General features: G+C 37.6%; 3 protein-coding genes across 6 annotated transcripts in view; all 3 read right to left on the reverse strand.

Moving 5' to 3' along the window:
* LOC135088497 (uncharacterized) overlaps positions 1-10,529 on the reverse strand; it is a 32,316-nt gene extending 21,787 nt beyond the window's left edge. For 2 of the 4 annotated variants that reach the window (XM_063983341.1, XM_063983325.1), the window contains exons 1-9: positions 9,835-10,529; positions 7,598-7,707; positions 6,413-6,586; positions 5,300-5,397; positions 2,658-2,828; positions 2,032-2,184; positions 1,290-1,544; positions 609-772; positions 337-490 (exon numbers count right to left, since the gene is read on the reverse strand). In XM_063983341.1, coding sequence (XP_063839411.1) covers positions 337-490; positions 609-772; positions 1,290-1,544; positions 2,032-2,184; positions 2,658-2,828; positions 5,300-5,397; positions 6,413-6,586; positions 7,598-7,707; positions 9,835-10,025 — 1,470 coding nt within the window. In that variant the 5' untranslated portion in view covers positions 10,026-10,529. The remainder of the gene's footprint in view (positions 1-336; positions 491-608; positions 773-1,289; positions 1,545-2,031; positions 2,185-2,657; positions 2,829-5,299; positions 5,398-6,412; positions 6,587-7,597; positions 7,708-9,834) is intronic. The other 2 variants (XM_063983334.1, XM_063983350.1) reach the window with 2 other exon arrangements.
* A 441-nt stretch (positions 10,530-10,970) lies between these two features.
* LOC135088530 (sialic acid synthase) lies at positions 10,971-15,047 on the reverse strand. Its single transcript, XM_063983374.1, has 5 exons — positions 14,717-15,047; positions 14,058-14,273; positions 13,279-13,626; positions 12,448-12,598; positions 10,971-12,080 (listed from the first exon to the last, which is right to left on the reverse strand). The coding sequence occupies exons 1-5, from the start codon at positions 14,843-14,845 to the stop codon at positions 11,875-11,877; spliced, it is 1,050 nt and encodes a 349-aa protein (XP_063839444.1). The 5' UTR covers positions 14,846-15,047; the 3' UTR covers positions 10,971-11,874.
* A 101-nt stretch (positions 15,048-15,148) lies between these two features.
* LOC135088543 (hydroxymethylglutaryl-CoA lyase, mitochondrial) lies at positions 15,149-22,652 on the reverse strand. The gene is made up of 6 exons (XM_063983383.1): positions 22,443-22,652; positions 21,910-22,055; positions 21,355-21,478; positions 20,831-21,043; positions 19,937-20,125; positions 15,149-15,553 (listed from the first exon to the last, which is right to left on the reverse strand). The coding sequence occupies exons 1-6, from the start codon at positions 22,500-22,502 to the stop codon at positions 15,281-15,283; spliced, it is 1,005 nt and encodes a 334-aa protein (XP_063839453.1). The 5' UTR covers positions 22,503-22,652; the 3' UTR covers positions 15,149-15,280.
* Positions 22,653-23,069: the final 417 nt, after the last annotated feature.

Consider the following 23,069-nt stretch of genomic DNA (forward strand, 5'->3'; position numbering starts at 1 on the left):
ACTTTCTGCAACCATGTTTACCTTTTAATGCAAGCATAGATTACCTATAATTAAGCCACAATTTAACATTTTCTTATTTAGCACTCTTTCGCAATCTATAGATAATATAGATAGGTCATTAGAAGTAGTGGATAACATTTGGTATATTTAGTTATGGTAGGTATTTATTCGTCGGAAATAAAGCGCACCTCATTCTGAGGCGTATAATATCTAGTTTCTACGCATTTTCAGGTTCAACGTATACATGAGCTTTTCACCAAGGCGGAGCGGAACGAAGCAGAGCGAAGAGCTCAAAGCAGTAATAAAAAAGAAACATTTGTAAAGTCTAGTATTTACCTCTAGAAGTTTCTTTTCTTGGTCCGCTTTCTCCTGCTCGAGCTGGTCCGCTTTCCTTTCAGTCTTTTTTAACTTAAACGATAAAACTCGACAGTTCTTGATTGTTTGTTCCAACTCTCTTCGAAGTGACGAGTATTCGTCTGCTTGATCCTCTCTAAAACATAAAGGTTATAAGGGTAAAAATGCTTTATTAAAGTCTATTTGCACTTACATATGACTTTTAAGTTTAAGTATGAGATTTTTTTTAATTTAGAATTAGTTACAAAAATGACCTGAAATTGTCCTGCATCTCCTCAATTTCTTCCTCGAGGTCCCGAAGTTCTTTCTTCATGTCCTCATTCTCGTCCATCAGCTCCTCGCAAAGAGTCTCGGCTGCCAGTAACTTCGCTCGTAACTGCTCAATCTGTCGCGTTTGCGATTCTACTGATGGTCGTGCCTGAAATGTAAAAACAAAAATACAGTTAATGCAAGTGGTTTTTTATGAAAAATGGTAGTCAATTATGCTACTAAGACTACAATCAAACAAGGTTGCTAAGAAAGTATACGACCATTAATTGTTATTATTATAAATGCACCTAAAGTTATCATTTGCTATAGAAATATTTTAAGTGGGTGAAAGAGATTGGTTTGGTACGCAGATAGAATGTTGCCTTGCGTGATATACATGCTGATTTACTTCATTATTATACCTTTCTTTATATGTATCTGGGTACGATGTTTCGTCTTTAATAAAAGTTATCGGATTCTCATATGAATACTATCTATAACTCTTTATCATTATAACCCCTGGGCCACACACTACGAGATAACCTGAAGATTCGCACTAACGCGAGGTGTGCGGCCAAGTATTCGCGTATACTTAGGTATTTTCTTGTATAGTCGCAAGACTTCGCTCCGCTGTGGCCCGAATGTTATCGCGATGTGTGTAGCCCAGGGGTAAGTATAATACGCACCTCCAATTCACACTCGATCTCTTTCACCCTCAACGAAAGGTGTTTCTTCTCATCCCTAAGATCCTCATTCTGGGAGGTCAGTTCGTTGACCTTCTGCTGCAGTTTGAGGACCTCCGACGAGCGGCCTGAGGTGTACTTATTGGCAGTGTCGATGTTCGCCAGCCGTCTTAGCAGTATGTCACTCTTTTCCTTTTCGACCCGCTCGCAACGCTTTCTAAGTGTGTCTACCTCTTGCTTCAGACTTTCGACTTGCTCCTGGAAATAAAACAGTTTTTCTAATGAAGTATACCTACCTACATAAGGCATAAGTTACTTGAAGTTGAAAGGGCTTTGGTATTCTACAAAATTGTGTAGGTACATGGTCTACCTACGTACTTTTAAAAGTGAAAATCAGATCTTACATGGCAGTACTTAGTCAAACGTGTGGATAAACGTTTTTGATAACTTCAATCTGCTGCCCATTACATCCGAAAGTATTTGTATGGGAAAAAACAGGGAAATAGCGATAAACGATTCCGTACATTCATAAAAGAAAAAAGAAAAATAGGTACTTATATTTAGTCTAAGATTTTGTATCAAGCGTTGTTTATGACTTTTTTTGCTTTTCTTTAGGTCTTTTATTCAAAGGAAAAGATTAGATTAGATAGAGATTTATTTTTGTTTTGATAAAAAAACTTAGCGGGACCGGTCATTGTGGAAATCATTGGCTGAAACGAACGTAATTACTTTTTTGGGCATTTACCTGGTAATCCTTTACATTAGCGTCCACCAGCGTAGTTTCCGTAGTAACTGTGCCGGCGGTACTCGTGTCGTCGTCTGATTCCTCTTTGTCTCGAGAGGGGCCGCCCCTCATCGGGGGTTTGGAATTTGTTGACGTCCCTCTCGAACTTTTCACCTGGAACAGAAAAGAGAAATTTAGGCATTTAAATGTATTTCATATACAATTTATTGAACATCTCATGTCATTAACTTATATGAGACTACTATGCATAGGACTAAATTGCCTTTTGAGGGATCCCAATAGGCACCACTTTACCCTATGTTCGGATTCTAACAACAACTAGCTTTTGCTAGTGAGGTTCCGCAACACATCACTTTACCTACATATCTGGAAAATATTATAATTTACACAAGGCTTGCCTCAGCATGGTCTCAACACGATCTTGCGATCGAAAAATGTTCATCGACATATTTTTACTTTGCAAAGGTACTGACTTTGCTGATTTGTGTAGATGAGTTAACCAAAGAAAAGGACATATTTTCGGTTTAATATGTCTTTATGTATTCTATCCAAGTTTCTCACTCATAGCGAGATTGACACTTTCACACATTCATACATGAATAATTTTAATAAAATAAACGCCATACCTGCATCATAAAGTTAACGTCATCTTTGGATGGTCTGTCTTCTTTTAGCCTCGCCGGTTTTTCTTCTTCTTTGCTCTTTTCTTCTCTACTTCTAGATACACTTCGCTTTTCTCTTTCTTTCTCTATACTGGATTCTTTTTCAAAACTGTTTTGACTCTTTATTAGGTTCATCTGAAACGTTTAAATTATTACGATTAATCAACAAGATTTGCTTAATTTCACAATGAAGAAGGGTAATAGATTAGCATACAGTTAAAGAATGTATGTGGATTACTAATGCTAATAACAACTTGATCTAGATAAGTTAGACGTTTTTTCCGACAATTCTATGTATGGTTTTCCAGTCTTTATTTCCAGCAACATTAAATAAATTACCTACAATGAATGTATACGTAAGTATGGTCTAAATATAACCATGTAAGCGTAACAATATCCTGGCCATGTGCTTTCAGTTACACACAGCCATTTATAGCACAAATCAGCAACCGCCCTAAATGATTTCTGTGAAGGAAATCCCAAATTGGCCTGTAGCGAAACACGTTTCGCAAAGCGTACGATTGATTACAAAATATTTGTCAAAACATTGCACCTAAGTGGCCAAACAACTTTCAGTTTATGCAGTTGTCTTCATAAATGATCATAAGTATGATTAGCGTAATATATTACGTCTGCGTAACTGCAAGTAAAGCGGAATAGTAGCAGGTCATTTCCTCAATTAATTATAACGTCTCGCGCACTGCCAGCTAAGTTGATGGCGACCTTTTATGTTTATTTCGGGCCACGCACCACAAACGCGAGAGCAATCCGCGGACAGTTCTATCGGCGTGACCCACTTAAATTATTTCTTGATGTTTTTCTAAACATTCAAGGTGAGAAGTGTAAATATTTCCATCCTGTTGCGTTAAACCTTTCCTTGTAAATGTATTAATAGTGCCGCGTGTGGGCATGTAATTAATGCGTAGTTCTATTGTGTAGGGTGGGTAGTCGAACAGTGAACCAACCAGATACGCTGAACCACCGCCATATTTCAAAAAGTATGACGTTGCCAGTTCTACCGAACGAGTCACTACGTGTCTCGTGGATGCCCTTACCCTCTCCCGTAGTGCGCCGGCGACTGTGGCTAAGGTGTGAAGTGTGGCTGCGAATTCTTTGTTTCTCGACGACAAAAGATAGTTTTTTTAGTTATGCTTTACGATTTTTGTATATTTTGCTATTTATATTAAGTACGAAATCTATTTGGTATCAAAATTATTGTAGTTTTATCTGTATAATGAGCACATTCCGTGATGACCATTCCGCGTACTTCTTATTGTTTGTGAACTCATAAGTTGAATAGTGTATGTTTTGAACAGTGAACCAGGTTTTCAAAGTACACAGTGAACCGGTTGACTGTTTTTTTATTTAACCACCAAACGGTTGATTAATTACCTAAAGCCTTTCAGAGGCAATTTTCAGTTATTTTTGTTTAAAGAAGGATTTTTCTTTTCAAGAAAATTTTTTTGTCTTGTTTTATTTTTGTTTTCTGTGATTTTTTAAATGAAGACTGTTTGTTTACCACCAAAAAGGTTGATTATTGATTACTTGAAGGCTTTATTAGACAATGTTTAGTTATTTTTGTTAAAAGAAGCATTTTTCTTTTCATTTGGGTTTTTTGTGAGTTTCGTTGTTATTTTTGGATTTTGTGATTTTTTATGAAGACTGTTTGTTGAAATAATCATTTTTATTTCCATTTGATTTTTGTGTTGTAAAAATAAAAGCTGATTATCTAAAATTATGTTGTTTATTTTCCAAAATCATAATTTTTACTCGTAATTAACTTTATGGTTCACTGTTGAAATATGGGTGGTTCAGTGAAAACTACCCGTAGTACACAGTGAGCCAAATTTCATTTTTTTTTAAAACCTAATTTAAGTTACCTTTTTATTGCTGAGGCTAATTTTAAGCCTAAAAATTAAAAACCTTATTAAATGACCTGACTGATAAGACCATAATGACATTTCTAGCTTCATTTTCCAGCTAATTAGAGCATTTAGAAAAAAGGCCGGTTCACTGTTCAACGATGCACCCTATGCTATTATTAGGCTATCATACGTTGGTACCTTTGATTCCATCATAGTATACTAATTTCTATCTAACATAATTAATTTGTGTATCGGAACATCAAAAGAACTTAATTATTTGTTATTAGAGAATCTTTTACTCTGATGACTCAGATGTAAGTAGGTAGGTAAGAGTACAACGTGATTTAAGTATCTATTGTTATAAAGTACCTAACGCCCGTATTCACAAACGATGCTTGCTTAAGAAGCACCAAATTGAACGCACAGCGACGAAAAGAGCTCTGTGATTGGTTCGTATGTCACGCGTTCACACGCACTGTGGGACCTCATAGTAATGTTTGTGAATACGGCGTAAGTATCTGTTACTACAATAAGTACCTATTTTAAAACCAGTACCTACTTTGCTTTTACGCGCAACTTCTAAAAATGCAGGATAGAAAACAAACAAGTCAGTGTTCCTATAAAGTAAAGATGCTTTCAGAATTTGTTTTGGTGTTGCGCAACACAATTAATCGATGTTATGCCGTTCTGTTCCGTGCGTAAAATAAATGGGGCGTGTTTACGTGCGCCCGGATTGTTTACCTTGCGCACGCGCTCCGCTAGCGAGTCGTTCTTCGAGATGGTGATCTGCGCCGACACCGGCGGCGGCGAAGGCGACGGCCGCCGCAGCGTCACAGTGTCTGCACATTATAAATACAACTTTATCGCTCAAATAATAAGCATATTTTTAACAAATCAAAAAAATAGACTTGATTAATGTTTATTATGAAGTTTACTACTCCCTGAAGTGAATCAACTGTTCCTAACAGCGACTGTGAATTACACGAACGTCCATTATAGATGTCCGTTTCGTTGAAAAGGCAAGATTTATGGACTTGGCACATGGGTGGTATGGGATGTCGGGGCTTTCAATGTAGTAGACATTCCCATTAGGTACGCTTGACGATAGGAACAAGGGACTACTGTAACATAATGAGAAAACTCTTAAGAACAAAGTATTTTAAGCCCCAACGTGAAATTTCACGTGAAATAAGTCAGCTAGTTCTTCATAAGGGGATTCAATGTTACTATTACGTAGGAAAAAACAGTGAAATGTCTCATTTGTTCTTAGCAGAGGTCGTGTATTTCAAAACGATGCAACTCAATTCAATGGTACTTAGATAGGGAGGAGACCCCGAGGCCTATGATCGGCAGTGACTGTGGACGTCCTATGGCTGAGAATGATGATGATGAAACATAGATACCAGACTATGTTTCAATCAATTTTAATAAAATAACCCATTCTCAAAATAAAATATGCTTGATCTTGAACTGAATTTTATGTGGCTAGGAAAAACATCTCATCAAACCTATAGTACGGGCCTATTTCCACCTCCCGTTCCCACCAACCCCTGTGTAGCAGGAGTTGCAGCAGAAGTGAGAACGAGGATCTACAGCTTGACCAACAATAAAAACCCAACCAGTGAAGGTCAAGTTTGTCCCGAGGGAAAGTTAATAACTGTCATTGGACCCGCAACGAAATTAATCAGAAGAACATAGGAGGGAGTTCGAGGGGCTCTTTGATGCAGAGAATGTGCACTTCGCAAAATGCGCACTTTTCTATACAAAAGCTGAAAAGATTGATAATATTAGTATGAGAAAAGTGTGCATTTTGCGAAGTTGCATTCTGCATCAGACCCGTTCGAGGTTTTCTACCTGTAGTAGTGGTGGTGGTGGTATCTTTCTGCCCCGTGTCCAAGGTCGGCAGCGGGCCGGTGAGCCTGCGCTTGGGCAGCTTGAGGCTGACGGTGACGGCGTGCGTGGCGTCGGCGTCGTTGGCCCCCAAGTCCGGCGTCGACGTCCACGAGGCACTGGTTCTGCTGAACCCTGCTGGAAGATTATGGTTTGAGGGCATACTGTAGTTCAGTGTTAAATGGAAGTCTATGGTTTGAGGGCATACTGTATTTCACAATACTGTAGTTCAGTGTTAAGTTGGCCCCCCAGTCCGGCGTCGACGTCGACGAGGCACTGGTTCTGCTGAACCCTACTGAAAGATTATGGTTTGAGGGCATACTGCAGTTCGGAGTTTTATAAGCAATTGTCTTCCAGGCAGATCTTTTTTTCGTCTATGCTTTGAATTGCATAGTCATACCCAATACTCCAAGGGCAAGGAACAGAGGGTAATGTAAGGCTCATTCTACCAGACGAGTAGTAGCCTACCTAAAAAAACCTGACGATGTTTCCGTCGTGTCGTTGTCCCTATTCTTTCGATTCGTGGCCTATTTTTTACTTACGAAGGAAAAATATGAGAAAATTAAAAAGCAGGGATAGATAACCATTTGGAAAGTCTTAATGTCAGTTTAATTCATGATTACAACTAAGAAAACACGGAAGAAATCACAAATTGGAAAAAGTTTTTTCACATGAACAATGTTTTCATGAGTCACTCATGATGAGTAGGTTTGTGAAAAGTTAGTTAACGAAAATTCATTATTATAGAAATAGAACTTGGTCGATCTTATACATTTGAATTCACCAATGATTACATTTTTGTGCCCCTGTGGAATCAACTGATCCTATCGTTTGCGCCCACGTTTATAAAATGCATGTTCCACAAATGCAAGTAAGAAACACATTCGATCGCCTTTTAACACAAGGGCGTGATGATTTGCCAAGAGGTTCAAGGTTTAATTGAGGTCCCTTGATGATGATGATGATGAATAGTTTATGGACGTCCGTCTATTAGGTGGACACCTTATAAAGGAAGGCACTTAATGCATACTAACTACTATTATCCAAATAATCTTTAAATCATTTGGACACCTACTAATATGTTTAAAGTGGATAGTGTGACTGAAATGGTGATGATGATGAAGGACTCATAATGTGGTGCAGCAGTACCTGTGGAGAAGGCGTCTTTCTTGGAAGGGTCGATGGAACTGAGGTTGGTGCTGGACGCCCAACCGCGGCCTGTCTTCTCCACTTCTGCACCATTATCTTCATCACGACTTCTGTAACAATCATAGAACTAGATTAAAAAGATAAAATTACTTAGCTTAAAATTTCCGCTTAGTGAAATAACTAATTATGGATTTTCGCAAAGTAACGCCTGATACTATTAATTAAATTAAATCATAGAATGTCATCGTATCCAAAGTGATCAAATGTTCGGATTTTCATAGTGCATAGAATCGAACACAAAGTACTTACCTAAGCACTTGAACCTCAGGGACCAGGAGTGGTTGTAGTGTGTTGTTAGTCAAATGGTTAGTGCCTGTTTTCAGTTTCAACACACCAACCAGAATGGGAACTCTAGTTTCCACCCCCTGTAACTACTGTGTAGCCTCTAGATATCTTGATAGGCCGCCAATAAAAATACAATCAGTGAAGGCCAAGTTTGATAATTTTGGAGGAAACTGGAGGAGACACCAACATTCCCAGTTTTAAAACAATGTGAGCGCAAAAAAACCGACCAAATTATAGCTCACCCGTAGAAATTATTGAAAAGAGCCAGCAACCAAACATGCTGATTACAATGCCGAAGTAGCCAGGTATTTTTCAATATGTTATCCAATCACTGTCAAATCATCTTAATTAATTCAATAATCATCCCGTTCTAAGTGTTTGTTTTTTCACCTACAAGATTTACAGCAGCAAATCTGTTGCGTGAGTTTTGTTGACATTGTAACATAGCGCATTCCTAAATTCCATTGTATTTCTGTATCAGAGACTCGCTCTTAATCTCTCTGCAGGCCAGTTGTTTGAAGCGATAGTGAATCAGTGCCGGCAACATGGCCGGGCGTGTATCGCTGTAACGAAGGCGGTTGCGTCAATCCATCAGTGCTGCATCACGAAGTACAAACAATTCGCTAAATCGCTTGGGATTTTTGGAATTGTGCCACGATTCTTTACAGATTCCTGTTTTACACTTTTGTGTGAGTTTTGGAAATGATTGAATATTATGGACTTGACTTTTCATTCAGAGTCGTTTGAGTTAGATAAAAGAACCCACGACCTTTCGCTTGCCATGAATGCTCTTTACTACTGAGCTATGGACATTCGTAGTCTGGAATTGATATTACGTATTACATATTTGGTATAAAAGGATTTCTAAAAATGCTATAGAAACCTACATAAACATAAGTAATGAATGTATCAGCAACAAAAACGGAAACCAAATAAATATACAATGTGTCCATGGACCTATCAATGCAATGTGTCTCTACATGTTTAACATATTCTAACAACTTATTTGGTTCAATAAAGACCCAGCTTCATCCATGGAAATCAAGCCAAAAGTAATGTGGTTCATCAGAGGAATTCAATTTATTTTTGAAATTCAATTATTGTTTCACTAATTCCAGAATAATAAAGTCATCTTATCATAACGAAGGTCGATATAGTTTAATTGAACAAATCGAAACCGTATCATCCTTTAGGATTAGGAACTCGGCCAAAACTGCCGGTATCTTCGAAGAATGTCGTCAAATGATGTTGATTGTTATTGTTGATGCTTACTAGACGCATACATTGATATTTACAAATAGGTTCTCAATTATTATTGCTTTATTGTTAAACGTTTAGATATCAGGCTATATTTGTATCATCATAAAATTATGCTTTTCCCTTCTTTCAAACTAGAAAGGACTGACTATTCCTTTGATCTATTTGTGTCAATTTTATGCAGAAGTAGGCCAGTTTTGAACAATTTTGTGTTTTGCATCAAGTGAAAGGAGCTTAGCAGGTTTACAGTAATATCGAGGATACCATTCGTTGGTGTCCCGTTAGGCAATGAATAATATCTGATGTTAGCAAAGTTTCGGTAATCGGTTGGTGTTATTTAGTTATTCCATCAGTTTTGTCCTCCAAAATCTTAAGTCCTGGTCGGTCTTAAGCTTTCAACTCCTTTTTTCTTTTTGTAAATTTTATTTCAGGTCTGTTTACTCAAGTTATAGTCACGAGCAAGTAAGAACCTAGTAAATGTTAGGTACTCAGGAAATGCAGCGACAGAAATCTAATGATTGGAATGAGTTTTGGCTAATATGCTCGTATAGGCGCAACGCAAAAACCTAAACCTGCACGCGACGGCTTATTAGAGTCAAGTGAGAGAGAGAGGGAAGTCAGTCAGAGTGACTAACCGTGACGCCGGTGAGTTCCAAGAAGAAAGGCTGGGCGTGGAGGCGGTGAAGTCGTCCTCCTTCTTGCGGCCGCCGCCGTGCTCCTTGTAGTCGCGGAAGCAGCGCTTGCAGCGCGTCGGCCAGCGCACCTGCGGGTGGAAGCCCAGCGGGCACAGCGGGTCGCCCTTCGCCAGCGGGTACAGGTGGTGCATCCTTCACGGGCTCACACACTAACACAACGAAATGCACTTCACAAATGTCAACGATTACACCTAAATGCCACCGACTCCGACTCCTTCACTCAACGCATTCCACGGCCTTCACTACTGCTCCTACCGTGCACGCGCGTCTTGGCACCGCATTCCGCCCGACGAGAAAACTAGGATCGAATGCACAAATGTTAACGTTTATGGAATGAGCTTTACGATTCTACTCTATAAATAATAATTTATTTAACCGGCGGCGCGCCCGTGGCGTCGGACGTCTGCACCCAACGGTGGCAATAAAAATATCCCGCTGCTAGCACCGAACCGGGCGACCTAAATCGGAAGCTCAGACCGAGTTACTGAGTGTTGTCGGACTTTCTAGCCGCGTAAACGCGAACACTAGTTCTCGGCGAAAGCGGGTACCGGCGCAGGCGGCGACGGGTGCTCCTCACTCGACAGAGCGCGGGCGGGCGGCTCTGGGCGGCGGCAGGCGGGCGGCTGCGGGCCGGCGCTCCGGGGACTGACGCGGGCAGCCCGCCAACACTGCCCGCTGGCACGAGTGCTCTATTACACCACCGCCCGCGACCACGCACACAATCCTGATCCACAATAAAAATAAAACCCAGTCTAATAAACCACGTCGGGGTGGCCCGGCGTCGGCCGCGCAGCCTGCCGCCCCGACGTTGGACAATATGCCGCTGCGCAGCTCTCCTGTGACGCTCGGCGGATGAGAAATACCTCTACAAATAATTCGGCACGCGTCATCACAATCTTTATGAATGGGCGTTGACGTCGAAGTGCGTAACGTGGCAAATTCTTCTGTAAATATGAATATCTGCGACGATCTTAACGTTCCTCGGACGATCTCTGGACATTCTTAGGTTCTGCTCTGTGAATTTTAAAATTTACAGTGGATTCAGATCGTGAAGGGGATTGAAATAAGTACAACAATTACGTTTGATACATTTGTGTATTGTACATTTTAAAACATCTTAAGTGACGGAGTATTTTCTTACAAACAACCATTTGAACAATATACCTTATTTATACAATAATTCTTAATACCTATCGTCATTGAGCTCAACAAAATGTTATTATGCAATAATTATGTAATTAATACGAGTAAAAATCTTACAATGAAAATTATTAAAAAGGGCAGACTATCTGATGTAGGTATGATGGCCCAGATCATACCTTTTATATGACAAGAGGAGTAGTAGGTAACTAATATTTATGCGTAGCTCAGTATGTGAAACGATGTTAAGGTTTATCAAATCTCAAGTCTTGAGACCTACTAAGTATGACTAAGAATCGACCTTTTGCCTTTTGTATTCAAATCTACATCACACTTTATATTACTGTATAACTGCTCGTGTTCGTGTCTACATAGGAATGTACCTACTTTAAAATGCATGTTGTTGTAAAGTGACATTATTAGGTATCTGTTTATGTTCACACAAGTTACTGATACAGTTGTTTATTTTGGCTAGCACTCAACATTACATACAAACTTGTATCAGAAATCTATTTTATTATACTGAGCTGTTTGTGACAATATTTCATATTCTGTTACATTTACGATACATATAAAATACATACATTTTAGTTCGACTTCTTGTGTTGGAGCCAATTTACTTTAAATTATTCGCACATTCTTCTTATTAATTCATTGTAATGGCCATAAAGCAAAAAGTCTTTGTGATCTTCATGGCACATTGTGTGAACTCTGCCTGATTGTACAGACAATAGCGCATCAAACATGAATTTTTATCCAGTTGTAATAGAAGCTATTTTGCAACTACCATATTTAGTCTGATGCGCCATTGACTGTACCTCACCTAAATTAAAGGAGGTTTTAGCAGAAGTCGCCCTCATTAAGAGGTTCATCTTCTTTCTTATCGTAGATGAGGGTTTTGTAGATGACTTCTTCGAAGTGCAGTGCGTTGAGACCTTTCGGCTCTGCCACCTTAATTTTGACGTCTCCAGGGTAGAGGATCTCACCCTTGTTTTTAGTGCTGCCCATCACTAGCGACTTCTGTAGCTTGTCGATGCAAGGGATTTCTGTAAACAGGAGTAGAAATAGTTATGAAGTAAGTAATGGTTGTTAATTTTCAAAGTCGATATTGTAAAAAAGGCTTCAATTCTGAAAATATTTATGAAGAGATAACCGTTACAGAACTTTTCTAGGAATGTGTGGCCATCTATGTATGGTCTTAAAGTACTTGAAATATTGTTGTACGTTGCAATAACCATGATTTCAACACTTATGAAGTAGCCTAAACGACATTTTGTAAAGAGCATTAGAATTTCAATTTGCATACGAATTGCACAAATCGTACCTGTAGGATTTCGAAATCTATTTGTGTTCTTCCGCAAACGAATTGACATTCTCATGCTTTGAAAATAAGTTTCATTGTTCATTACAAACCTGACGTGACGACTTTCTTGACGGGCGTTCCTAGCGCGGTCTCTATGATCCTCACATCTCGTACTAGCTGCTGGAATTCGGACGGGGTCAGTGAGCACACGTGGTCGGTGCCTTTGAGGCTCCTATCTAGCGTTATGTGCTTCTCTAGAACCTGAAATAATAAGGATAAATTAATATAGTACTTGTCCTGGGACATAAAAACACATAATGCATCATTTTGTCTCGAAATACACAAAGATGCAAAGACGATGAGCAAAAGTAATTCCGTGGCAGTTCATAGCGATGCGCTCAGTAGGTACAGTGGTCAAAGTCAAGTGTGTAAATACATTATTTATTATCTTTTACTGTTTCTCGGAATAATATTTATTATCCTCATTGATAGTGATGTTTGAGTCCATTATGTGACTGTAGAGACAGTTAGTTGAAGATATAACAATACAAATTATTGACTGATAAATTGATTGGACAGTTAGCAATGGTAAACGGCCATGACACTCCAAGATAAATATAAAATTTATTATCAAGACAAAAGGCCATAAAACACTTAAGTGGCTGAAGATAACCGGATCAGATAGAAAAAAATGTTTCAATATTAATAATACATTCTTAACTTTGATCTCTTTAAAGTAACATTATAGGCGCACGCGCATCGTGGCATAAAAATTAGGATTCAACACATGGAGGTACTTTACCAACCTTAAATGTATTTTAATGTGGTCCTTAATCAAAAATAGTCTTTATCGGCACCGCATAAATACCTACCTACGTTTGGGTACATATTTATTGTATTTTCTTATCTCATAATAATTATGTATGTAAAATAAGTCATACCTTAGCCCCCAAAGCAACAGCAGCCAATGCAACTGCCGTCCCGACTTCGTGACCCGAATATCCAATGGGCACATCAAACGTCTTCTCGTAGTCTTGCAAAACCGCCAAGTTGCAGTCCTCGTAAGGAACAGGGTACGCTGAGATGCAGTGCAGCAAACAGAACTGCTTGTGGTAAGGCGATATGATGTCGTAAATGGCTTTTACGGCCTTTTTGTCCACCATCCCCGTTGATACGATGAGAGGAACGTTCTTTGAAGCTGCGTACTTCAAGAATAAAGGGTTGTTGGAGTCCCCAGAACTTATTTTTATGAATGGCGCTTTGTTGTTGACCAGGAAATCGAATGACACCTGAAAAAAATAATTAATATCGTCAAATTAACGGTTAGCTGGATATTATAACTTTTTCGAGCTTATGTAACTTGGAATTTTAAAAATTTACAAAAGTTAGTTATTTTCTACCTTCATTACATTTTTAACCCAAAAAGTCATTGAGTTTCGCCAAGTAGAAGGCGAGAGTGGACTGGTTTGGAGTGAGTATATTTTGATGTATTTAGTATTTTACTTTTATATGTATTTTCTTAATATATTACGTAGTTCTTGCATAAAAAGTAACAAAAACATCCATCCATACTAACTTTCGCGTTTTTAATAAAGTACTTAATAATGTATTATGTACTGGTTTAGTTACATGTTAGATAATCTTTAATAATATTATAGTTTGTTAAGTATATCTAGAAGAGTATTATAATGATAATCATCACACAAGTGACTGATCTTACCATGTCCATTGCAGAGGCCGCAAGCGGAATCCCAACCTCATTCGCATATTTCAACAGCTCTCTAAATTGACTTTCATTAAATTCTAAGTGGTCTTTATGTTCCCCGTACGTTTTCCCCCATGAATTCGGGTTTTCATACGGTCTCTCTAAGTATTTCTTCGTAAATCTATCTTTGAGGCAAGTCTTTTGGAATTTGACACAGTTAGCACCCGCATCCTGAAACCAGAAATACAATATCCAGCATTTACACACATTTTAGAAAGATACCAATGAAAATTCTTTATGCAGTTTAGTATAAACTAACGACGTTGAGTATATTCTGAAGATAAGATTATCCTTCAAATCTCTTTTATTGCGCTGATACAAGTGATTCATGTGTTACATTCAATACTTCAACATACCAAACTAACAGAGACTTTAATCAGCAATGTTTGTTTAAAGTAGGTACCTACATTGATTTGGTATGTTTATAAGTACGTATCGGTATTATTATTTAAGCGTTCCACGACGCTATGCAATGAGTTACAAGTCTGTGCATAATTCTCTCATTACATCGAGTCGTGAGGCAATTCGCAAATGCACTTTCATTGTTTTGCTTCCTACTACAACGTCGTTTCTATGTAACAAAGAAAAGAAATGTATTGTAAGTCGGTGCTCACCTTCGCTGCCTTTATCAACTTTTTCGCGATTTCAATGTCACCTTGGTGGTTTTGTCCAACTTCCGCAATTATAAAACAGGGATTGTTGCCGCCAACTTTAATGTTGCCTCTAATCGTAACTTCGACCATCTTCACAGTTGATGCACGTATTCCATAGACACAAACAAAACGAAACTGATCGTGGACACGGAGCGAGCTTAATAAAGGGACTGTCACTCGCAATACGAGGGTTTATCGACCTCGCTCAAGATCAGATTGAGTAAATAAGGTCAATTCAATATAAAGCGAGCTGTTGGGATCGCGCCCGCAGCACTAGTGCGGCCGGCCGAGGCGCGGTACCCGCTCGCATGATAATTGATAAAAAACCAGTATGCCGGCCGACGCTGTGACCACGCACACACCCGCGACTCGTAAACACAAATAAGCGGACCATTGGCGTCGTATAAAACTTTATTTAAGTAGACACAACAACAGATGTTTCATATTTACATGTATTTACATAAATTGCGTAGGTACGTATTTATCGCGGTAATGTTTCATATTTCATTATTACGCGTTTAAAGTTCAAACGGCGCAGGAGGCCATCCGGGCGACGTCTTTGTGGTTTTTGAACTTGTCGCTGAGTGCTCGGTTCACTTTGGACTCGGTGGGTTTGCCTAGGAAGTTGGATATGTAGCGGCCCGCCTCGACGAGTTTCATTAGGTCCAGGTGGGTGTTGACGCCCAGTCCGTAGAGGAAATAAACCAAGTCCTCTGTAGCCAGATTGCCGCTGGCTCCCCTCGCGTACGGGCATCCTCCTAAGCCGGAGATAGACGAGTCCACAGTCGTAATATCGAACTGCAAAAATAAGTTTTGTTGTACAAAAAAGCGATGACGTCATGAAAACAACATGGGCGTGTGATATATCGTATCGCAGGCAATTTTCGCGCGATTGTTTTTGGCATTCATTATATTCACAATGAAGAATTTACTTTATTCGAAAGATAAGGGACCGTATCAACCGATAGTAATATCTGTATTTGCTGAGAGCCATGTTTGGATTACCAACACGAGATTTCAGCAATGTCAACAAACAGTAGGTACCTACTATTTTGATAAAAATATGAGATAATGGTTCACCCACGAACCATTATTACATAATTTTAAACCATTTATTTTTCTTAACATTCGTAAGTAGATAAATGAATTAAAAACTAAATTCGTGGTTTTACAAAAGTTATGTGAGCTGAGTGGCGGTTGGGTACGGTTATGGCCGTGGTTATGGTTTGAATCTCGTAGGGTTTTAAATGATAAGTGTGACGATTATGATGTTTCTCGTAGTCATAATGTTTAAGGTAACGGTGATAGTTATTTATCGCATCTACAAGATTTGCTTACTTTATATTGCTATATTGGTATGGTGGTAGGAAGCATCGGTCGTTGACACCACCAGGAAATACGGTTGTTGACACCAATAGTTAATTGACGTAAGTTAAAACGTCAAACTCTCATAGATTTAGTATTAATTTCAAAGCTACTAAAATCAAGTTTTACAGCACATAAAGGCTAACATAAAGTGCTTTTAAGGAAATTGTATCTTATAGATGACCCACGCTGAACTGTCCCGCCAAACTCAATGACAGGGGGGCGCTATCATCGTTCAACTATATGGTTTCCAACATGGCAAAAATCTGAACCAGCGATCCGGTATTGACGGTGGCGCCCCACTGTCAATGTCATCGACAGGACAGTCCAGTATTTTGGAACTATAGAACTCTTGATCAATAGTGTCAAATTGACAAAAACTCGCGCGTGCGGTCCACGGTGGGCTGATATTAGAGCTTCATAGACTTAGCGTCGCTCAAAAATCAAGTGCCGAATTTTGAAAAAATAAATATGCCAATGTGTTCCTTTACCAAAAAGGAATATTTTATGTTATGTAACGTTTCTTGATAAAGTTATTATTTAATAAGTTATTGACAATTTCCTTTTTTTTTGTATGGAGCTCAACATTTATTTTTATTTTATTCGTTATTCTTAAGCTTTCTTAAGAAATTAACTTTTGTATTATGTAATGCAACATATAAGCTATGTTATCACCAAGTGTCGCATTTCGGAAATCTTCGGAACATTGTCATTTTGGACTTTAAAATAAAAAAAAATAAAAAAATAAATAACTGCCAAATTTTGTAAATATAACTACGCCAATGTGTTCCTTTGCCAAAAAGAAATATTTTATGTTATGTAACTTTTTTTGATAAAGTTATTATTTAATAAGTTATTGACAATAATTACTTTTTTTTTGTATGGAGCTCAACATTTATTTTTATTTTATTCGTTATTCTTAAGCTTTCTTAAGAAAATGCTTTTTGTATTATGTAATGCATCATATAAGCTATATTATCACCAAGGGACGAATCCCGGAAACCCTCGGAACATTGTCATTTTCGACTTTAAAATAAAAAAAAATAAAAAGAAAACTGCAATGTTATGTACTTTCTTCCGTACTATTCTAACGAGGTGAAGAACTAAGCACGTTTTTTATAGTGGTGTTCCCAGGAGGCCTAATCCACATGATTACTAAGGTTACTATAATACATATAATATTTGTTTTATGGAAATTAAGCCAGTTTGAAGTTAAATTTATTGGTTAGACTCAAGCGCCACTTTCTGAATCTACAAAAGTAAAGCTTTCTTTCTCAGTATCAGCCTAGACATGAAATTGATCATTTATAGTGGACTTTTTGGTGGTGTTGAAAACCTTTCTTGATGGCAATTACGTCTAAATTATTCATTTGTGTTGATATGGCTTTACAAATATCACATCGCTGCTTGTGCCATTTATCAACGATATTATTTTTCTATCTATCAAGTGAGAATCAGTTATTACGAGATTGTTTTGCTTCCAGAATTTTATTACGATCTATTAAATTTTCAATTTCCGCGTCCATTAAGTTTTTTTCATTGTTAACATTAAAATAGGTCGACAATAAATTAAATGCAGCTTATTTTGAATAAAAAAAAATGGGTCTCCTTCATAAATTTGAAAAAGAAATGAGTCGATAGTAAAAAGTGGAGCTAGAAACCTTATTTTCCCGTATCCATTTTATCTGGAGACATCAAACCGAACGTTCATTTAGGCACTTACAAGTTGCCCTAAAACGCTAGAATCATCATTTTCGCAAATTTTGTTTCGCAGACCAAACTATACTACGTACATGAAGCTCTACATACGTACATGCCTGCAAGCATACAAAATTATTGCTCACGGAAAAGATATTTACTTCTAATCAGAAAGTACTACACCACGCTCGAATTTTGCAGGAGAGCAACTAATGAAGATATTTTACACAATTTATTTTTAAAATCTGATTCTCAGATATAGATAATTAATAATATAAACTTCATAGAAAACACAAAGTTTTATCAACAGCAGCAAAAAGTTAATTAATAAATGATCGATTTGATGATGAGGCTGATACTGATACTGAAAGAAAGCTTTACTTTTGTGGACATTAGCCTATTTCACGGTTCAGAAACTGACTCTGAATAACCAATAAACTTAACTTCACACTGGCTTAATTTCCATAAAACATATTTTAATAATCTTACAAGTGGATTAGGCCTCCTGGAAACACCACTATAAAAAAACGTGCTTAGTTCTTCACCTCGTTAGGGTAGTACGGAAGAAAGTACATAACATTGCAGTAATTTTTTTTTTCGTTTATTTTTTTTATTTTAAAGTCGAATATGACAATGTTCCGAGGGTTTCCGGGATTCATCCCTTGGTGATAATATAGCTTATATGATGCATTACATAATACAAAAAGCAATTTCTTAAGAAAGCTTAAGAATAACGAATAAAATAAAAATAAATGTTGAGCTCCATACAAAAAAAGTAATTATTGTCAATAATTTATTAAATAATAACTTTATCAAGAAAAGTTACATAACATAAAATATTTCTTTTTGGCAAAGGAACACATTGGCGTAGTTATGTTTACAAAATTTGGCAGTTATTTAATTTTTTTAATTTTTTTTTATTTTAAAGTCCAAAATGACAATGTTCCGAAGATTTCCGAAATGCGACACTTGGTGATAATATAGCTTATATGTTGCATTACATAATACAAAAGTCAATTTCTTAAGAAAGCTTAAGAATAACGAATAAAATAAAAATAAATGTTGAGCTCCATACAAAAAAAAAGGAAATTGTCAATAACTTATTAAATAATAACTTTATCAAGAAACGTTACATAACATAAAATATTCCTTTTTGGTAAAGGAACACATTGGCATATTTATTTTTTCAAAATTCGGCACTTGATTTTTGAGCGACGCTAAGTCTATGAAGCTCTAATATCAGCCCACCGTGCGGTCGCGCGAATTTTAGCGGAGACTCTAAGGCTAGGCGCACACAGTTGATTTTTCGTCGGCCGATAGTTTAGTCGGGCAGTTGATCAGTATGGGCATGTATGGGAATGCGCACACTACGCCGATTCGATTTTGCCGATTCTTCATACAATTTGAAATCTGGCACAACTATCGGCCAACTAAAAATCAACGGTGTGCGCCTACTCTAAATGGAACTAAAAATCTAAAAAGACAGATAATAATTGGAAACTAATTGGATTGACAAAACTAAAACGAAAGTATCATTTATGACCCTTGGAATTCATTTAACTTGTGTCATCATGTAATGAGACAGGCACATCTTTTGCTGAATGAGTTTAGAAAGAGTACTATTATCGTTAAATAATATTCTTTCTAGATATTATGTTTGTGTTAGGAGTCGATTCACAACAATAGTCCAGCAGATGGCGGAAATTGTTGAACTACCGACCCTCCAATCGGTAGCCCGACAATTGACTTTGACACCGATATAAAATAGTCACCGACTCAAGCGGTGATTTTTAGATTTACTAAAGCGCGGCAGATAAAGACACAGGGGGGGATACCTCGCAGCCCATAGGTGTCTACGACGCTCTAGAATCCCCATTCAGCATCGTGGGCTCCCCTACTACGATGAGCTATTGTCGTCTTAAGATTAAGGGCTCTCGCCCACGGCGACTTTTTGTAGCGATGCAGTCGCGCTGTTTTAGCGCGTCAGTAGTGCGTTGGCATCACTTCTGTAGTGCGTTCCAAATGCGACTAACGCGCGTTAGCAGCGATGCTGTCGCAAAAGTCGCCGTGGGCAAGGGCCCTAAATGGAATAGTGGAAACTTTCTAAGTCGTCCTTACCTCCAATCCAGCGAGCAAATTGGACAAGCCCTGGCCATATGTGTCGTGGAAGTGCAAAGCTAACTGCTGGGGCTTCGCCACCGTCAGCACCTCTCGCAGCAGCCGCCGCACGGAGCCCGCGGTGCCGACGCCGATGGTGTCGCCCAGGGACACCTCATAGCACCCCATGGATAAAAGCTCCTCGGTTATCTAAACAAAACTCATCAGCATATCATAAGGGCGTTGTGTTCAGCCGGTTTATATTCAGTCCGGTGACGAACCCGCTCGGAATAAAGAGAGTTGAACTCTTTAGAGCAGTGGTTCTTAACCTTTAAGTCACGAGGGACCATTTTACCAAATTTCTGTCTTGTCAGGGACCACTTTTTTTTTCAAAATCCTATGAAAGGGGAGGTCGATTTCTCGCCCACTGTGCGCCGAATGCGTTGTGTTGACTCGACTCATCACGTCACGTCACTTGTTTATTACGATGTCCTCGTGGACCACTTGGAATGCCTCCAGGGTCCACCAGTGGTCCGCGGACCACCGGTTAAGAACCACTGCTTTAGAGCATAATGTTTTTTTTTTCTAAAATGTGCAATGAACATCCAAATATGCAGGCCAGGGTCATTAGTGATGTTTGCCTTGTCTTATGTTAATAAATTAATTAATACATATTTGTCTTATTTTACTTAATTAAATAAATATTAATATTGTAACTATGTATTTAAAAGTCTATTAAAATAATAATGATTTGTAAATATTCATTAATAATAATTTTTAAACCTCTGTAGTAAATAAGCTTTCTTACAGGTAATTTTTGAATGTCTCACCTGTCTCAATTAAGTAAGAAACAAAGAGAAAATTTATACTATTACATATTTTTACTACCCCAACCAGGATCTTTTAATGATTTACCTTGGCAATAGCTTTAGGACTAACTGGACCATCATAAGGGCAGCCGACCACGCAGGAAACGTATCCCCTGACACGCAGTCTATCTTTTACTGCCTGCACAGCAACTTCCTTGAATCGTCTAAGACCTTCTTCCACAGAACAGTTCAGGTTCTTATGTGAAAATCCCTCAGATCCTGCTGGAAATATCGCCACTTCTTCTACATTGCATTCTCTCTAAGGGAAATGAATAGAGAAATAAAAAAAATGGACATTGAGGTAACAATACTAAGTTTTTTAGATTCTACGTAGAGTAAGTTGGCATTAATGTAAAATAAAAATTATATTAAATTAGTTCCAAATTATTTACATGTATATTTACAGATTTACATCACTTAATTTGAATTCCACTGAATAGGGTTCAAAATAGGACTTCATTTTCACCTTGTCTTGGTTAAAAAGAGTGAGTATTTGATATGATGAACTGATTATTAACAAAAGTACATAACATTATTTAATTATGAAAAATTTTATTCCTTTTTACTTACAGCTATACTGTAGCCTTTAAGGTTTGGCACAAGAACAGGGTAATTGACTCCAGGAACTCTTTTGATAGTGTTCATAACATCTTTTCCATCAGCCATTTGCTTAACCCATTTTGGGCTGACGAAACTGAAACAAAAACAATATGTGTGAATTGAAATAAGTAGGAATACTATAGAAAGGCTGTATAATTGTCCATACAAGTGAATGAAGCAAGTCATGAAACTGCTTATCAAATATAATTAATATTATTAACCAAATACATAACAGTAATTAATTATTTACCAAATCAACAGCAGATCAGACTTTACATTTTTGTTGAGAAGTTGCACCATAAGCTTGAAATAGGTATTAAGCTTGTGATCTTGGTAAAGTACCTAATCATATGAAAAATAAAGATTATGCTTAGCTATAACAATTTATAACCAGCAATGCAGTTTAAAATTCCTCTATTTAAGTGTTGGTTACACATAAAATAAGGCAAACTGTAAAAAAAGTATGTAAAGGATGTAGGAAAATAATAAAGTTGACCAAATCTTGAGGACATACAAAAGGCTCACCTAGCAGACTCAATATCCTTTAGGCCAGCTTCAGCCAACTTATGAATTAATTCCACTTTCACTTCTGTCGGCACAAGTTTAGATTCATTTTGTAGGCCGTCCCTTGGGCCTACTTCATAAATTCTTATTTGAGATGTAGAAGAACTCTGAAATAGGAAATAAATTTGATTTATCACAATACTATTTATTTTGTATGCCTTTTTTGTTGTGCCACTACTAAAAAATTTACAATTCTAATTACACTAAAAAAATACTATTCAATAGACATTCAGAAATGCACATAAGACTCCGGTAGCTTTGTGGAATACTAATAATATTTTACTTTAACGATGAAGTCTTCGACACCGACTTCGGCGATGACTGACTAATAATTATAGCTTTAGTGTAAAACAGCACTGATCAGCTAATAAATAATAGTCAGCTTTCTTTCTTTTAAATAACATTGCGTAATGAGTTTTTAACTTTTGAATAAATCTAATAAAGTCAATTTAGTTTACGTAAACCTAACATACAAAGTTTTGAAATATACTTACCAAGTTCCGGCTGAATAAAATATTCCGGGCCAATTTTGAATTCTTACTGATGAAATTCATTGTAACTTTATCTTAGAGACATCCAATTATGGTAAGATAATAATAAGTCTAATTCGCGCGGATGTTATCTCACTATTTCATGTTTTTCAAAGTTGTATTGTTACTGATAACGACGAGTTATCAGCCATCGAATCAAAGAAACGAACGTCAAAAACCCGTGCGTCAAACGTCGTCAGTCATATTTAGTGATGTTAAGTGTATTATACTCGATTTACTAATCGAGTTAACTTGCGTTGGCATTGGCTGGCCTTAGATTAAATTAAATAAACGTATTGAGTATTGAGATTAAGGTTAGCTAGCTCAAATTAATTCGAGTTGAGCATCGAAACGGTAGATATTTTGACAAAGAACAAATAGAAGGCGGACATTAATTTTTAATTGTTGATAAATAAATTTTCATTCAGTAAACTCGAATTCAGTTGGATTGTCATTGTCAGTAATGTTCTCTTGAGTTAAAATCGCAGACCTGTCGAAAGATGTTCGAAAAGCCTTTTTTTGTATGGAGTTTTGACGGATTCGATTTTCGATTCGCTCAAAATGTGCCGCTTGTCTAGGGGGGCTGCACAG

Source organism: Ostrinia nubilalis, chromosome 1 (genome assembly GCF_963855985.1).
Source record: "Ostrinia nubilalis chromosome 1, ilOstNubi1.1, whole genome shotgun sequence".
In the NCBI taxonomy this organism is placed as follows: domain Eukaryota; kingdom Metazoa; phylum Arthropoda; class Insecta; order Lepidoptera; family Crambidae; genus Ostrinia; species Ostrinia nubilalis.

Bases quoted from the DNA above. Each gene is read 5' to 3' on its own strand.
- LOC135088530 (XM_063983374.1), bottom strand. From the start codon at position 14,845: ATGGTCGAAGTTACGATTAGAGGCAACATTAAAGTTGGCGGCAACAAT. The intron at 13,627-14,057 runs GTAAGATCAGTC...TATTTTTTTCAG, and splicing joins CGGCCTCTGCAATGGACATG to GTGTCATTCGATTTCCTGGT. The intron at 12,081-12,447 runs GTTTGTAATGAA...TCCTGTTTACAG, and splicing joins CAAGAAAGTCGTCACGTCAG to AAATCCCTTGCATCGACAAG.
- LOC135088543 (XM_063983383.1), bottom strand. From the start codon at position 22,502: ATGAATTTCATCAGTAAGAATTCAAAATTGGCCCGGAATATTTTATTC. The intron at 22,056-22,442 runs GTAAGTATATTT...TTCCTATTTCAG, and splicing joins TTTTATTCAGCCGGAACTTG to AGTTCTTCTACATCTCAAAT. The intron at 21,044-21,354 runs GTAAGTAAAAAG...CATTTCCCTTAG, and splicing joins TTAAAGGCTACAGTATAGCT to AGAGAATGCAATGTAGAAGA.